Below are 16,261 nucleotides of genomic sequence, written 5' to 3'. Positions count from 1 at the left end.
TAATAAATCATGAGATTCAAAGTTAGAAATCTCTTGCAAATATCTTTGAGGCCAACATTAGGGATTCTTTTCTATAATAATTCAGGTAAAAAATAGTTAGATATTTAAAAAAATTTAGATATTTTTTATAGAAGTGTTTTAGGACAATTATTAATAAATTATAATAAAAAAAATTTTGACATAATTTTTATAAAAAATTGTCAATAAAATTAAATATTTTATCATTTTTTCATAAAATATTTTTAAAAATAATTTATAAACGAATAACTTAGTTCCTTCAGTAACATTTCCCGTATATGAATAATTCCCCTTCTATAAAATTAGGCCTTGCATTACCATCCAGACAGAGAAGATAAAGTGAGTGAAGTGTGCGAGTGAATAAGGAGAAGCAGAAGAAAAAGTAGAAAAACCAAAGACGACGAGGATGATGATGATGGTGATGATGACGCTTTTATGAGGAGTTGACGTGTGCTTTCCAGCTTAATTAGGAGTATTGTGGATATTATATATCTTTAGCTTTCTATTCCTGTATTTGATTCCCTTGTCTCCAAGTCTTTATAATACAAAGCGGGCAAGCAACTCACAGTTTACACTTCTCAGACAAAGCATCTAAACCAAACCAAACCAAACCAAAGTTAATGTTTCAAGAAACCAAGAAGAAAAACACTTGCTTTGAAGCCATTATTAAGAAAAGTGTTGTGTACTTGTATAAATAGCCGAAAGTGAAAGTAAAAAAAACTTGTCTCATTTTGAAATACAAGTCTGTCTGGGTGTGGTAGCCATGAGAGGAGGGACAACAGTGTTTGTGTTAGTATTGTGGTGGGTGCTGCTGGCGGCGGCGCCGACGTCGTACTGTGCCAATGTGACTTACGATCACAGAGCATTGGTGATCGACGGCCAGCGTCGAGTCTTGATCTCTGGCTCCATTCATTACCCGCGTAGCACTCCCGAGGTTCCAACTTTTTGTTTGTTTGTTTGTTTATTTTAAGCTCTCTGTGTGTTGCTAGTACTAAATTGTTTAATGTTGTTTGCAGATGTGGCCGGACCTAGTACAAAAATCTAAAGATGGAGGATTGGATGTGATCGAGACCTATGTTTTTTGGAACTTACATGAACCAGTTCGAAGCCAGGCTAGTTTGTTTTCCTCTTTTCTATGTAATTTTTTTTTTTTTTTTTTTTGGGTTTATAGCTTAGATATAAAATGTATGAAGATTTTGAAGAAATCAAAATCTTGAGCTAATGCTAGTCAGCTGGTCTTATTGTAGTGTTCTCAGTAGTTAAGGAAAGAAAATTGAACTAAAAGATTTTATTTTTATCATTATTAGGATTTTCCTTTGTTTTCTCAGCTATCAATTAGAGAATGATTGTTAGTTTGATACTCTAATTCTTGAATTTTTATATAAAAAAAAATTAATTAATTTCTCACTGACCCACTAAAAAACTCTACAGTATGATTTCGAGGGTAGGAAGGATTTGGTGAAATTTGTCAAGACTGTTGCTGATGCTGGGCTTTATGTTCATCTTCGTATTGGTCCTTATGCATGTGCGGAGTGGAATTATGGGTAATGACTTTTACAATATTTTACTCATTTGGTCTGCTTGCCTTTCTGTGGGAAAATAATTGCTGATTAGTTAATTAATTAATAATTTCTTACCTTTTTTTTTACTTTTCTTTTTTTTCCAATCCTTGATAAAGTTTCAATTTTTGAACAGTGGTTTTCCTGTATGGTTGCATTTTGTACCTGGAATCGCGTTTCGAACTGATAATGAGCCCTTCAAGGTTTTAAAGCTCACCCTGCTTTGGATTAGTGTGCTATTATTTTGGTATTTTTAAAAAGTTGTTTTCATGATTGCAAAATTCACTATTTCAGGCTGAAATGAAGCGATTCACAGCTAAGATTGTGGACTTAATGAAAGGGGAGAAACTTTATGCTTCCCAGGGTGGACCTATTATTTTATCTCAGGTTAATTTTGCAAGTATTTTACTCAGTTCTGGTTGCACTTGCATAATAATATAATAATGATTCCATATTAACTTTGTAGTTTTTTTTTTTTTTTTTTTTAATGCCAGATAGAAAATGAGTATGGAAACCCTGGCATTGAGTCCGCATTTGGGTCTGCTGGCAAATCCTATGTAAATTGGGCAGCAAACATGGCTGTGTCTTTGGATACAGGGGTGCCCTGGGTCATGTGCCAGCAAGCTGATGCTCCTGATCCCATTGTGAGTATTTTCATTTACCTTGTATGGAAATTTATTGACTTGTAAGTTTTATAAATGCGGTGACCAAAATAATATTGAATAGGGGCTTTACTAATCAGAGGAATTACTCAATTAGTTATTATCATCTTTTCAATCTTAATTACTTGCAGATTAACACTTGCAATGGATTTTACTGTGATCAATTCAAACCTAATTCTAACCAGAAGCCAAAAATGTGGACTGAGAATTGGAGTGGATGGTAAGCTGTCACTGCATTTGCTAAATGAGATGTGTTCCCTTGTATATTAATTGCTTATTTCAGCATTCAACCTCTTTTTTCTTTCCTTTTTTGGGTGGAAATAAATTTTCTTCATTTACTGGTGTCAGTATTATGGTTTAGTGATTCATATCACCATTTCTTAATAGCTTAAGCTTTTGGAGGAATCAGTAATTTAACAACTAGATACCTTCTGATTTGTATGGAATATTTTTAGGTTTCTCTCGTTTGGTGGTGCTGCGCCCTACAGACCTGTGGAAGATCTCGCATTTTCTGTGGCTCGCTTTTTTCAGCTTGGTGGAACTTTACAAAATTATTATATGGTATTGCAATATATTGGCAGTTTATGATGGTTTAACATAGTTTTATCAGGATTTTCTATGTTTGTACTCTAGGACAATATTCAGCCTAAACTCTGTTACCAAAAAACATGAAGTGATAGATCAAGTTTTTTGGTTGCTCTTAACCAGTACCATGGTGGGACTAACTTTGGTCGGACTACTGGTGGGCCCTTCATTTCCACAAGTTATGATTATGATGCTCCACTTGACGAGTATGGTATGGTGCCCATCCCTCTTTCATCAATGTTAAATATCAGACTTTTACAATGTAAGCCTGAGAGTTTTGCATGTAGATGCTGTGAGGTGTTCAAAAATGGTTGAAGTAGTTGAATCAGAGGATCACTATGACTGATGCCCTCTAAAGGTCATCAATTATATACAGCCTAACTCACATTTGCTGTAAATATGATGCTTAGAGGCTCAAAGGCACTTATGACAAGCTTATCATATTTTTACGTTTGACAATAAAAAGTTAAATAATAGCCCATAGGTTCTTGGTTTTATAATATGGTAGGAATGTCTTTGATCTGTGCCTAAATTCAATTCCACGTATCGTGCAGGACTTATTAGACAGCCTAAGTGGGGCCACTTAAAAGATGTGCACAAGGCAGTGAAGCTTTGTGAAGCAGCATTGGTGGCTACTGATCCAACAGTTACTTCTCTTGGTTCAAACTTGGAGGTATAGCTCATTATGGTCCATTTTCATCTTTTACAGTTGTAAGAAAAGACCAGTTCTACTTTATGCTTTAATCCATCACCTAATTATTCAGAAAAAATAAATAATACAATACCAAATTGGTGTGTAGAATGACTACAAATAAATTTTTTTATGCATTGAGATGTAAAGTGAGGTTTTTAAACTAACATGGGCTTATTCTGAATTTCAGGCTGCAGTTTATAAAACAGGATCCAAGTGTGCAGCCTTTCTTGCCAATGTGGGCACCCAATCTGATGCAACTGTGAAATTCAATGGCAATTCGTATCGCTTGCCTGCATGGTCTGTGAGCATTTTACCTGACTGCAAGAATGTAGTTCTGAATACTGCAAAGGTTTGCTCATTAGCTTCCATTGCACTTTATACATTTTAATTGAGACAGATTCCCTTGGTTTCATAACGATACACAAACTATTTTATATTTGGTGATAAAGATGTGAATCATGATTGCTCTTTCTTAGTTATATTAGTAGCTCCATTCTGTTGAGTTCCCTTTTAAAAAGTGTATTAATTAATTATAAATCTATAAAGCCCTCTAGTTCTTATATCACCTGAATTGTTTGTTCCTAAATTTTATCTTATAGTTAAATATTATTCATATGTTTTACGGCATGAACCCCCTCCCTCCCCCCTCAATCCAAGCACGTCATAAAGGATTTTTAACTTGCATTAGGATTCTTTGGCAGTTCAAAATTTCCTTTTCATTGGTCTTGATTTAGTTCATACCCTGAAAGACTACAGCATGTCTAGATTGCTTGAAATTAGGTCCCAAGCAGAGTCGTGAGTTTTTTTAACCTTTTGAATTAGTTGTGAATATATTTTGCTCTTTTTACTTCAACAAAATATCAGAGGACATACTTTGAGATGAATTTCAGTACTAGCTTCTATATAACCGTTTCAGAACTTGTAATCTTTGTAAGATATTATTTTCCATGAATTTGTCAGAAACTTAAATCAAGTTTTGAATTTTGATGGTTGTCTAAATTAATTGGTTTTTATTATATTGGAGCTGCTTCTTACCTAGTAGTTTTGTCCAAGTTGATTTGAGAAATTTTGCAATGTTTGTAAATTTATGTTCATTAAGAGAGGAATGTGTGTGTGTAAGTTACATTAAATGAAGTTATGCTTTATAAAGTTTATACACCACAGTCTCTTATCATATGGATTGTTTCATTTGCATTACTGGCCTATGCAATCATTATAAGAGTTTCGTCTATTAAATTTCTCTTATTATCTCATGATACCATAATGGTAAAAGGATGATTTTCTCTTACTCTTGGTGTGCTGCAACCAAGAGTAAGAGAATTGCAATAGTTATTTCGTGAGTGTTTTATTTCGTGAAGCTCCCTCTTGCTTGTTCACACATGAGAACTGTGGAAGCAACCAAAACTGCTAAAATAAGCATTTTTGTGGCTATCATTTTCTTGTAGTAATCAATTTCTATTTTTTTTATTAGTATTCCCTAATTGATCACTTTGAATATAATTTTCCCATGACAGATTAACTCTGCCACTATGGTTCCAAGCTTCATTCATCAATCTTTAAACAGTAATGTTGACTCCTCTGAAGCAATAGGCTCTGATTGGAGTTGGATAAATGAACCAGTAGGTATCTCATTGGACAGCGCATTTGTGAAACTTGGGCTATTGGAGCAAATAAATACTACAGCTGATAAAAGCGACTACTTGTGGTACTCATTAAGGTATACAAGTCACTTTTTCATATGGCTTCTTTCTTTGGCATATTGTTAGCCTCTCCAGCCAGTTGTGATGCATTCACTATTGTAAAACATTTTTTTTTTCTTGCTGTTTTGTCAGCACTAATATTAAAGGCGATGAGCCTTTCCTTGATGGATCTCAAACAGTTCTTCATGTGGAATCACTTGGTCATGCCCTTCATGTCTTTATTAATGGGAAACTTGCAGGTGATGAAAAATTATTAAGTAATGAGAATGTGATATACTTGGATTACCATAGAATTATGATTCTCTCTGTCTTTCCATAATGTTTCCCCTTTTGCCACTTTTCTTGGAGGTCCTTCGTTTTTTGTGCCATATCTTAAATTTTGGATGGTTGCTCCCTGGATAACCTGAGGCGTGTAGCGTTTTGAGAAATCATGATGGAATAATTGCTTTCTTTTGATCTTTTTTCTTCAATTATTTTTTCCTGCAACGAAACTACCAAGGCTGAGGTGGTTAAAGGTCTAGAGGAAGGCTCAATCTTGGCTTCCTTCTTAATTTGTGAAAGACAAAAGCATTTATCATTAAGTAGGTTAAGGAAGGCATAGGTTCTCAAAACATCTAGTGTGCACGTGTGCACTATAATTCTATAAATAATATTTTTTAAGTGTTCAGTTACTTCTATATGTCGGTGCCAAGATCCAAAAAAAAGAACCTTGATATCTCCTGTAAATTAAAAGGTTAAAGGAACTAGGACCAAGCCTGATCCAGACACAAAACTTTCATGTAATAATTACAGTAGTTCTTTTGAAATGTTTGATGGATACATGCTAGTTTAGAATTATTTTATACTGTGTCTTTTGTACTGATAGTCTGATATAAGTATTGGAACCTTTGCAGGGAGTGGAAAAGGCAACAGTGGCAATGCTAAGGTTGCATTGGAGATCCCCATTTCACTTTCAGCTGGGAAGAACACAATCGATCTCCTGAGTTTGACAGTGGGACTTCAGGTTTAGCCTTCCTGCATTTATTAAAGAATGGAAATATTTTTGCCAGAATAGTTTTTGTTGAATAAATCTAATATTTATTGGATGAACAAGTTTCAGCACTCAATAAATCAGTAGTTATAAGTATTTTTTAATGAATACCTCTATATATTTATATCAGAACTATGGAGCATTTTATGAAAAAACGGGTGCGGGGATTACTGGCCCGGTAAAGCTGAAAAGTGCAAAAAGTGGCACTACTGTTGATCTCTCTTCTCAGCAGTGGACATATCAGGTCAGTGTACTTACTATTTCTTTTTCGTTTGTTTTCTTCGTTAAAAAATAAAAAAATTAAAAAAAGAGTCAAAAAAATTAAAAAAAAAAAAATCAAAATCAATGTCCTAATACAGATTTGGGAAAGATAGAAGTTCTTAAACAGACAATGGGATGAGTCCCACCAACTAGGAAAACTGAAGAAACCTATTTATTAATTAATTAGTTCAGAATAAGCTGATATACAACTCCTAAAAAGGATACTTAATTTTTTTGTTCATAACTCAAAAAGGATTAATCAATAATATTTGCTTTTCCTCTATTTTTCTCTTTGTTATTGCAAGTGCAGGTTGGACTTCAAGGTGAAGAATTAGGTCTGTCTAGTGGAAGTTCTTCACAGTGGGTTTCACAATCTACCTTGCCCAAAAACCAACACTTGACTTGGTACAAGGTATTTTTTTTTTTTTTAAACTTTAATTTTGAGTTGAATCATTCAAATACCTTATCTCATGACCAAGGGAATCATAAATGGTAAGTTTTTTACTCACAACGGCTCAATTGTCCTCTGTAATCTTGTTGTCCATATCCAAATGAAGTGGATTTCAGTATCACTAGTCTACTTGCATGCTTTAGAAGAAGATCAATGGAAATGCTATTGGAACAACTTTTTAGATACTAATAAAAAACTATACTTGTTGATGCAGACAAAGTTTGATGCACCTGCTGGCAATGACCCAGTTGCAATAGATTTTACAGGGATGGGGAAGGGTGAGGCATGGGTGAATGGACAAAGCATTGGACGTTATTGGCCAGTGTATGTTGCTTCAAATAGTGGCTGCACTGACTCTTGTAATTATCGAGGATCTTATAGTTCAAGCAAATGCCTCAAGAACTGTGGGAAGCCATCTCAAACACTGTAAGTGCTGCAAGGACTCATCATGGGAAAAGTATTGAAGTAAAAAGATTTATTTCTCATATCACTGATCTCACAGGTACCATGTACCCCGCTCATGGTTGCAATCAAGTGGCAATACTCTTGTATTGTTTGAAGAAATCGGTGGTGATCCAACGAAGATATCTTTTGCCACAAGACAGACTGGAAGTTTGTGCTCACATGTTTCAGAGTCTCACCCATCACCTGTTGATACATGGGATGCAGATTCAACGTCAGGAATGAAATCAGGGCCTCTACTATCACTGGAATGCCCATTTCCTGGTCAGGTCATCTCTTCAATCAAGTTTGCAAGTTTTGGAACTCCTGATGGGACTTGTGGGAGCTTTGGTCATGGCCAGTGCAGCAGCAGTAATGCTCTTGCAGTTGTACAGAAGGTGTGATATTGCTCACTTTTTTTTTAAAGAGTTTCATGAACCTCCTCTCTTTATAATACCCAACTTATTTTGGTTTATACTGACTAGTCTGAATTTTTACAGGCTTGTGTTGGATCAAAGAGTTGTAGAGTTGGAGTATCAATTAATACATTTGGTGACCCATGTAAAGGAGTAACAAAGAGTTTAGCAGTAGAAGCTTCCTGTACAAAGAGACATGCTCAAAGACTTAACCTATGAATTATAAGAGCTTTCCCCATAGGTCTCTGCTTAATAAGCTTTTAGATAGGTTATGGAAGCAAAAAAAAAAAAAAAAATTCCTTCCAGAAAAGGAAATGTGTCCTCAATGTATTCTTGCCAAAAAGAAAAATGGCTATCTGATCAATTGTGGAATAATAATCGCATGTACAAGATATAGTTCTGAATATGACTTTTGTCTAATACGCCATTATAGCAACCAAGAACTAGTATTTCACGGGAGAAGTTCTATATGGTTAGAACTGTACCAATTGATTTGCTTGATCAAATCAAACTACTGTTGATGGACTACGGCATCTTCTGATATACTACCATTCAGGATCAAAAGAATTTAAAGTCTTTAAATTTTACACTAATTTGCACTTGGATGAATAGATAAACTTTGTACTGAATAAATCTCTGGAAGTAGCAGTTTAGAGTACTAGCAGTGGGGGGTGTAATCACCCCCCAGTTGCTATTTTACATCCAAAACATCAAAAATTGTCCAACATCCAGGTATGGGTACTTAAAAAATTTTGCAACCTGTGAACAGTGGGTTCTTATATATAGAACCTACTGTTCACTTGGTTGTAAAAATAATATTATTATTTTAATAGAAAATGAGAACCTTCTCTCTCCTCATTTACTCTACACGGTACAGAGTCACAGGCTACACTCTCCTCTTCTCACTCATTCTTTTCATCTCAGTCACTCTTCTCCCTCTCTCTCCTAATTACAGAAGCTCCATTGCCCATGCTCAATCACTCTCTTTTCCGATGACTTTTTTTCCCTCTTCACTGTATCACTCTATCCCCAAACTAAAGAATCAAGGGTTGTTGGTTTAATTTTGGGTTTCTTTTGGAATTTTGGGTTTCTCAGTGGAGCGTGCTTCCTCCTCGTTTCTGGGTTTGTAGTTTCTCGATGGCTGGATCAGTGATGGAACAAGTTGGTATTTTTTTTTCCTCTTCACTGTATTGCTCTATCCCCAAACTGAAAATTGAAGGGTTGTTGATTTAATTTTGGGTTTCGTTTGGAATTTTTGGGTTTCTCGGTGGAGTGTGCTTCCTTATCGTCTCTGGGTTTGTGGTTTCTTGGTGGCTGGATCGGTGATGGTTGTTGTTGGTGTTTGTCTATTTGAATCGGTGGCTAGATCGGTGAAGGTTGTTGTTGGTGTTTGTTTGATGAAATGATGAATCAGTGGCTATGTTTGTCTGTTTGAGTTGATGGCTATTTGTTTGTTTGAATCGGTGGCTATTTGTTTGTTTGAATTGGTGGTGTGTGTGTGTGTGTGTGTGTGTGTTTTTTCTTTTTTCTTTTTCTTTTTCTTCTGTTCTGTTGGTGGTTTCTGCCTTGGTGGGGTGTGTGTGATGGTGGGGTGGTGGTGGTTGTTGCCTTGCTAGGTGTGTGGTGGTGGTTGCTACCTTGCTAGACATGTGTGGTGGTGAAGTGGTGGTTGTGATTGGTTTGCTTGGGAGATAGAGACAAACCGGGGAGATAAAGACAGAGAAGAGAGGAATGGAAGAGATATATATATATATATATTTTTTTTTTATTTGTATGGTTTATATTATTTAAATGAGTTTGATGTAATGATGAGTTTCTAGAAACCTCCTTAGGCAAAAGAGGACCTTTACCAAACTTAGAAGACTCAACCGAAACGGTTAGCAACCACAGACGATGACTTCCAATCATCCTCTCCCCAAACGACAGTGGCTGGTCGACAGCCCCGCTGAGCAAGATGAGTCTGTTATTCTGGAACATGCGTAGGCTTGGGAACCGACGCACCACGAGCTCAAGTGTTTTATTCAACACAAGATCCCACCGCCCTCTTCCTAGCCGAGACGTGGGTGTGAGAAGCTACACTGATTAGTTTGTGTTCCAAGTTGGGTTTTGATCAATATTGGATCACTCCGCAAGCCAATAGATTGGGGTGCCTAGCTCTGTTTTGGAAGAACTCGTTAAAGATAGCAGTAACAACATCGCCGCCGAACCACATTGATGCCGTGGTTGGCAACTCACCAGGAAGTAAATGGCGTCTTACCAGCATTTATGGCTTTGCTGATCCGGCCAAAAAATGTGACACTTGGGCTCTCCTCCGCCAACTTCATGCAAGCTCCTCAATATCGTGGTTGTGCGCTAGGGACTTCAACGAAATCCTTTGGTCCCATAAGAAGTGTGGCTTGGGTCCTAGAAGTGAAACTCCAATGAAAGCCTTTCGTGAAGTCTTGGATGAGCTCGGGTTGAAGGATTTGGGATTTGTTGGGAAAAAGTTCACTTGGAAAGGGCGGCAGCATGGTGGCTTTGTTCTTGAGCGCCTTGACAGAGCAATAGCCAACAATCAATGGCTTTCCCAAAACCCGGGTACCAAAGTTCAGCACCTCTACTCCAACTCGTTGGACCATCAAGCCATTTTCGTGAAGCCTGAAGGTATCATTCCTAACCCAAAACGTTCTTTTAAATTCGAACAAATGTGGCTTCAAGATAGGGGTTGTAGTGACACAGTCAATAGTGCCTGGGGTCCTCCTAGTGTTGGGGCTACAATGCCTGAGGTAGCTGGGAAAGTTAAAATTTGTGGTGTGAAGCTCACTAAGTGGAGCAAAAACTCTTTTGGAAGTGTTAGGAAGATGCTTGAGGAGAAGAAAATTCTCCTTACAAAAGCTAAATTGGATGCAGCAAAGGGGGGTGATCTAATGTTGGTAAAATCTCTCCAGAAGGAAATTGATGACATTCTTGATAAAGAAAACCAGATATGGCAACAGCGGTCTCGAGTGCTTTTCCTGAAGTGTGGAGACAAGAATACTGCTTATTTCCACAGTAAGGTTTCACAAAGATATCGGAGAAATAGGATATTGGGAATGAGGAATTCCCAGAATGTTTGGTGTACGGAAGACACTCAAATTAAAAACATTGCTGTTGAGTACTACCAATATCTATTTTCTACCTCCTCTTCATCTAAATTTTCTGACATCCTTGGAAAATTTCAACCTTCAGTAACTGACTCAATGAATGCGATGCTACTCAGAGACTTCAACAGGGAGAAAGTGGAAATAGCCATAAATCAAATGAAAGCCATTACAGCCCCAGGCCCTGATGGTATGCCCCCGCTCTTTTATCAGTCTTTTTGGAATACTATGGGTGATGATGTTTGCTCTGCTGTATTAGACTGTTTGCAAAACTGTAGGATTCCAAGAGAAATAAACCTTACGCATATTGCTTTAATTCCAAAAGTAAAATTCCCGAAAAGAATTTCTGAATTTCGTCTTATAAGCTTATGCAGTGTGATTTATAAAGTGGTGTCTAAGGTGCTTGCAAACAAACTCAAGAGTATCCTCCCATCAGTAGTATCAAAAAACCAAAGTGCCTTTCAGGCAGGTAGGGTAATCACAGACAACATACTGATGGCTTTTGAAACTCTGCACTATATGAAGCATCACCAATTGGGCAAGTCGGGTTTCATGGCCTTGAAGTTAGATATGAGCAAGGCATACGACCGGGTTAAATGGAAGTATCTGGAGCTAATAATGAAGGGCATGGGTTTTGCAGACAGGTGGGTGGCCTTAATGATGTAATGTATCTCAATAGTTAGTTACTCGATCCTTATTAACGATGAACCCTCTCCAATTGTCCATCCCACTAGAGGCATCAGAGAAGGAGACCCGCTCTCCCCCTACCTCTTCCTTTTCTGCACAGAAGGTCTCCATAGCCTTCTCCAACACTCTGTGAACTCTGGACAAATCAGAGGGGTTTCCATTTGCAAGAAGGGTCCTCGGCTAACTCACCTCTTCTTTGCCGACGACAGTTCGCTCTTCTACAGATCCTCAACTACTGAATGCCTCAAGATCCAAGACATATTAGGCAGCTATGAAAGAGCCTCAAGGCAGCAGTTAAATAAGTCTAAGACCTCTCTCTTTTTTAGCAAATCTACTCCAGCAACAACCATTGAGCATATCATAAGCTTACTAGGGGTTCAAGAGGTCAAGCAATATGAGAAATACCTCGGTCTCCCTACCCTCGTGGGCAGGAATAAGAAGGCAAGTCTCAGGTTTATCGAAGAGCGGGTGTGGGCCAAACTATAGGGTTGGAAAGAACAGCTCCTTTCCCAAGCTGGGCGAGAAGTATTGCTAAAGGCGATGGTGCAAGCTATCCCAACCTTTGCCATGAGCTGCTTCAAATTTCTCATCACCTTATGCAATGACATAGAACAGATGATCTGTAAATTCTGGTGGGGGCACCGTGGAAACCAAAGGAAGATCCATTGGTCAAAGTGGAGCACACTTTGCCTTCCAAAAGACAGGGGTGGCATGGGTTTCAAAGAACTACAAAAATTTAATGATGCAATGTTGGCAAAGCAAGTGTGGAGATTATTGGAAAATAAGTCCTTTCTCTTCCACAGGTTTTTCAAAGCGAAGTTTTTCCCAAAGGGCACTATTTTTTATGCAAAGAAAGATAAGGGTTCCTTTGCTTGGAAGAGTATCCTTAAAGGCCGAGAGATCATAAAAAAGGGGACCCAATGGCGAGTGGGAAATGGCGAAAACATCCTAATTTACAATGACAATTGGCTTCCTGGCCCACAATACCCAAGAATTCAATCTCCTCCAACTTTCTACGGCTGTGATGCTCAAGTATCAATTTTGATTGATAAGGTTCGAAGGTGCTGGATTGATGAGGCAGTTGATAATAATTTCTTGGCTCATGAAGCCAAGCTGATCAAAGCAATTCCCCTGAGCCTCAATGAAGTTGAAGACATGCTATGTTGGTGTAGCAATGTGAATGGGCTGTATTCGATGAAAGCTGGGTATAAACTCCTGGTGAATGATGAGCTGAGCTCAAATGTTGGAGCTTTTACCAGGTCCATGCCAAAAAGCTCGTGGAAGGGGCTTTGGAAAATGAGGACTCCTAACAGAATAAAAACTTTGTTGTGGCGCACGAATCCGGATGCCTTACCAACTCCAGTAAATCTGGTAAAGCGAAAAGTCCTTACTGATCCCACTTGCCAAGCTTACGGTGTAGCTCAAGAATCAACTTTGCATGCCTTATGGTCGTGTCCAAAGCTAAATGAGGTTTGGACTGTCCATTTTAGTTTGCTGAGGAGTGAAGCTAGGGAGTGCTCTTCTTTCTTGGATGTGTTTCGCTTGTGTTTGGAGAAGTCCCATCCCTCTAACCTGTTTGCAATGATAGCATATCAGATATGGTTCAGACAAAATAAACTGAGATTAGGTAAAGATGTGGCTGATATGAAGCTGATAAATTCAATGGCAAGAGATGCTCTTCAAGAATTTTAGCAAGCCAACACAGCTCCTCAAAAACCACTCCCTGCCCGTAGCATCACTAAGTGGTTGCCTCCCTCTATGGATTGAGTCAAAGCCAATTTTGATAGGGCTATTTTCTAGGGGCATGATGAAGCAGGTTTAGGAACCATCATCCGCAACGACTGTGGTCTAGTAATGGCTGCACTAACACAAGTTATTCCTCTACCCACTTCCGTGGAGATAGTGGAAGTGTTGGCAGCAAGAAGGGCTCTTATCTTTGCCTTAGAGCTCGGGTTTGATCATGTCATCCTGGAGGACCATTCTGAAATTGCAATTCAAGCTATGAATTCAGAGGACTACTCGGCTGCACCCTTTGGGCATATAATTTCAAATATAAAGGCCCTTTCTTCCCACTTCAGGTCCTTGGTTTTCCACTATACTCGAAGACAGGGAAACAAAGTAGCCCATAGGCTAGCTCGGGCAGCTTGTAATTTTTCTTCTTCTTTTTGTACTTGGATAGAGGAAGTACCTGTATGTTATTATGCAGACTACTCTGCAGAAATTATCAATATCACGTAATCCCCTTCCCTTGATGGGAAGGTTTCTCAAAAAAAAAAAAAAAAGAGTTGGATGTAAAAATAGAAATTGTGAGGAGTTATAAAATGAAATGGTAAAATAGATCAGGTAGGTTTTTGAGGATGCAAAATAAAACTTTTTTGTAACCCCGGATGCTAATGCTCTTATAACAATTGTTGGCTCTGCTAACTCGAAAACCAAGATGTAAAGGGATTGGCTGTTCCAAAATTACCATTGGATTTAATTTATTACTTTTGAAATTATAGGTTTTATTTGCTAATTTTTGAAATTTATGATAGAATTTCTTACTTTGAAGCTACTGAGTTTAATTTTTATATCCCTAAATCATTGGATTTAAAACGTAATTTTCCCAAAAACAAATATGACAAGCCTTTGAAAATGACTATATCACGAGCTGACTTTTCAGTTCAGCCCTTATTTTATTATTCTTAATTAAATACTGTTGGTGCAAACACAATGCTCCAACAAATACAAATATGAAGATCCAAAGTAAAATAAATGTTTTAACAATGTTTATATTTCTTGAATCTCATTACTCATTAGAACTGAGCAACTTCTTTTATAGCACCAAATCCAGGCTGCCTCTGAAACCTGCAGACTTTGCAAAGAGGTGAATAGAGAGATGGAGTATGATATTTGTCCTCCCCACCCATCAATGGCATGGGAACACCAATCTTGACAGGGCTAACATAGCCAGGCCTGTATGTCTTGCCTAACACTCCTTCAACAAAATCTGATAAGTTGGAAAACTTGAACTGTGTCTCCAAATGAGCAAAAGCATCATTGGCTGGTATGTGGTAGTGGTGAACCCGGTTTTCCTTTTCTCCAATAGGTCTCACTCTAATGTCAATTTGAACCAACCCAGTAACACTAACTCTTATATTATTAGCATCATCGGTTCTTTCCACAATGACTTCTCTTTCTTCACCATTAGTCCTCCATTCAGCCTCTCCATCAATGGGGATGTTAACTGCTTCACCATCCCACCTTACAGTGAGAGCATCAAAATTTTTATCCCAGTGTGAGACTTTCTTTGCTGCAATGACAAGGGTGTGAGTGTCGAACATGACGGCCACGGCTTGGACCCATGTAAAGTCACGAGTCCTTCCTTCTGGTCGGGTTCCGATGAAGTGAGCATTAATTTGGAGGTTTTCATCTGAAACAATGGCAAAATCTCCTCCCTTAGCTCCATGGAAGTAGAACATTACACCATCCCCACCAATAAATCGAGGATCATAGCATATGGAGCCATATCCATTGCAATTTGCTCTTCTATCTGCCAAATAACACGACCGAGTGTCAATTCATATTCAATATCCTATCCATCTTATGCATGCTCCCAGAATTTGACATGGAAACATATTAGAATATAACAATATATATTGTAAATATAAGCAAGTAATAAAAACATAAAGATAGAAGAAGTCAGTGAGAAAGAATGCTTACGCTTGCAAGTGGCTTCACACTTGCTACTGCAATCAATATAGCACCCCTTCTTTTTCTTGTTTTGCTTGGGTTTCCTCTGTGCACATTGAGATGGACACACAAGGGTTTTGCCGTAACAGGCTCCTCTAGCTTTGCAAAAAGCTCGTTCCTGTCCTGTTTTTGGTGTTGGTGTCAACACATCATAATCTGCTGGTGCAGTACTATTCTTGTTGCCATTCCCATTACCATTATTATTGCCATTGTTGCCATTGCCATTGCCATTACCATTGTTACCATTACCATTATTATTGCCATTGTTGCCGTTGCCGTTGCCATTACCATTGTTGCCGTTGCCGTTGCCGTTGCCACTACCACTGCTGCCATTACCATTACTATTGCCATTGCCATTGCTACTATTGCCATTTCCATTGCTACTATTGCCATTTCCATTTCCATTGCCATTGTTACCGTTGCCATTGTTATTGCCGTTGTTGCCATTACCATTACCATTGCCGTTGTTGTTATTGCCATTGTTGTTACCGTTGTTGTTATTGCCATTACCGTTGCCGTTGTTGTTATTGCCGTTGCCGTTGCCTTGGCCCTGAGCAAAAATGGCATCCATTGAGAGAAGTATAATTAAGAAAGCCACCAAAATGCATAACTTTCTTTTGCCCATCTCTATGATGTTCAATCCCACTGTTTTTGTGTTTATTTCTCTTCTCCTTTGATTTTCTATTGATGTGAGAATGGAGAAGAGATATGAAAAATGCAGGGTGCAAGGGGCCTTAAAAGGGCTTGCTAAGGTGGGAAATAGGCCTTGGAGTTCGCCATAATTCATGTGAATTTTCTTCTTCCTATAAAGTATAAACTAAAAGATGAGAAACAGCTATTCTACAAGTATATTTTCGTTAGATTTATTGCTTTGACTGTATACCTTTGGACAATTTTTAAGTAATT

The 16,261-nt window shown here is 37.9% G+C and overlaps 3 protein-coding genes across 3 annotated transcripts; 2 read left to right on the top strand and 1 right to left on the bottom strand.

Annotated features, from left to right (window-relative positions):
* The first annotated feature begins 321 nt into the window (after positions 1–321).
* Positions 322–8,345, top strand: LOC115983625 (beta-galactosidase 8). Its single transcript, XM_031106356.1, has 19 exons — positions 322–952; positions 1,035–1,130; positions 1,450–1,562; positions 1,714–1,780; positions 1,872–1,964; positions 2,072–2,221; positions 2,371–2,459; positions 2,695–2,800; positions 2,948–3,035; positions 3,379–3,497; positions 3,706–3,867; positions 5,033–5,235; positions 5,351–5,457; positions 6,112–6,221; positions 6,379–6,492; positions 6,820–6,921; positions 7,175–7,386; positions 7,463–7,799; positions 7,902–8,345. The coding sequence occupies exons 1-19, from the start codon at positions 782–784 to the stop codon at positions 8,034–8,036; spliced, it is 2,574 nt and encodes an 857-aa protein (XP_030962216.1). The 5' UTR covers positions 322–781; the 3' UTR covers positions 8,037–8,345.
* A 5,132-nt stretch (positions 8,346–13,477) lies between these two features.
* LOC115950922 lies at positions 13,478–13,861 on the top strand. The gene has a single exon (XM_031068202.1). It carries the CDS (start codon positions 13,478–13,480, stop codon positions 13,859–13,861), a length of 384 nt encoding a protein of 127 aa, XP_030924062.1.
* Positions 13,862–14,418: 557 nt separating this feature from the next.
* On the bottom strand, positions 14,419–15,926 carry LOC115950913 (bifunctional endo-1,4-beta-xylanase XylA-like). Its single transcript, XM_031068192.1, has 2 exons — positions 15,326–15,926; positions 14,419–15,155 (listed from the first exon to the last, which is right to left on the bottom strand). Exons 1-2 carry the CDS (start codon positions 15,924–15,926, stop codon positions 14,419–14,421), a joined length of 1,338 nt encoding a protein of 445 aa, XP_030924052.1.
* Between the last annotated feature and the right edge of the window lie 335 nt (positions 15,927–16,261).

This window comes from Quercus lobata, chromosome 1 (genome assembly GCF_001633185.2).
Source record: "Quercus lobata isolate SW786 chromosome 1, ValleyOak3.0 Primary Assembly, whole genome shotgun sequence".
Taxonomy (NCBI): domain Eukaryota; kingdom Viridiplantae; phylum Streptophyta; class Magnoliopsida; order Fagales; family Fagaceae; genus Quercus; species Quercus lobata.
The sequence above is the reverse complement of the archived record's forward strand: the minus strand, read 5'-3'. Positions and strand labels throughout refer to the sequence as shown.

Coding starts and splice junctions, on each gene's coding strand:
- LOC115983625 (XM_031106356.1), top strand. CDS start 782: ATGAGAGGAGGGACAACAGTGTTTGTGTTAGTATTGTGGTGGGTGCTG. Junction 3,036..3,378: donor TGCTCCACTTGACGAGTATG/GTATGGTGCCCA, acceptor CGTATCGTGCAG/GACTTATTAGACAGCCTAAG. Junction 5,458..6,111: donor TATTAATGGGAAACTTGCAG/GTGATGAAAAAT, acceptor GAACCTTTGCAG/GGAGTGGAAAAGGCAACAGT.
- LOC115950922 (XM_031068202.1), top strand. CDS start 13,478: ATGGCTGCACTAACACAAGTTATTCCTCTACCCACTTCCGTGGAGATA.
- LOC115950913 (XM_031068192.1), bottom strand. CDS start 15,926: ATGGATGCCATTTTTGCTCAGGGCCAAGGCAACGGCAACGGCAATAAC. Junction 15,156..15,325: donor GTGTGAAGCCACTTGCAAGC/GTAAGCATTCTT, acceptor GTTATTTGGCAG/ATAGAAGAGCAAATTGCAAT.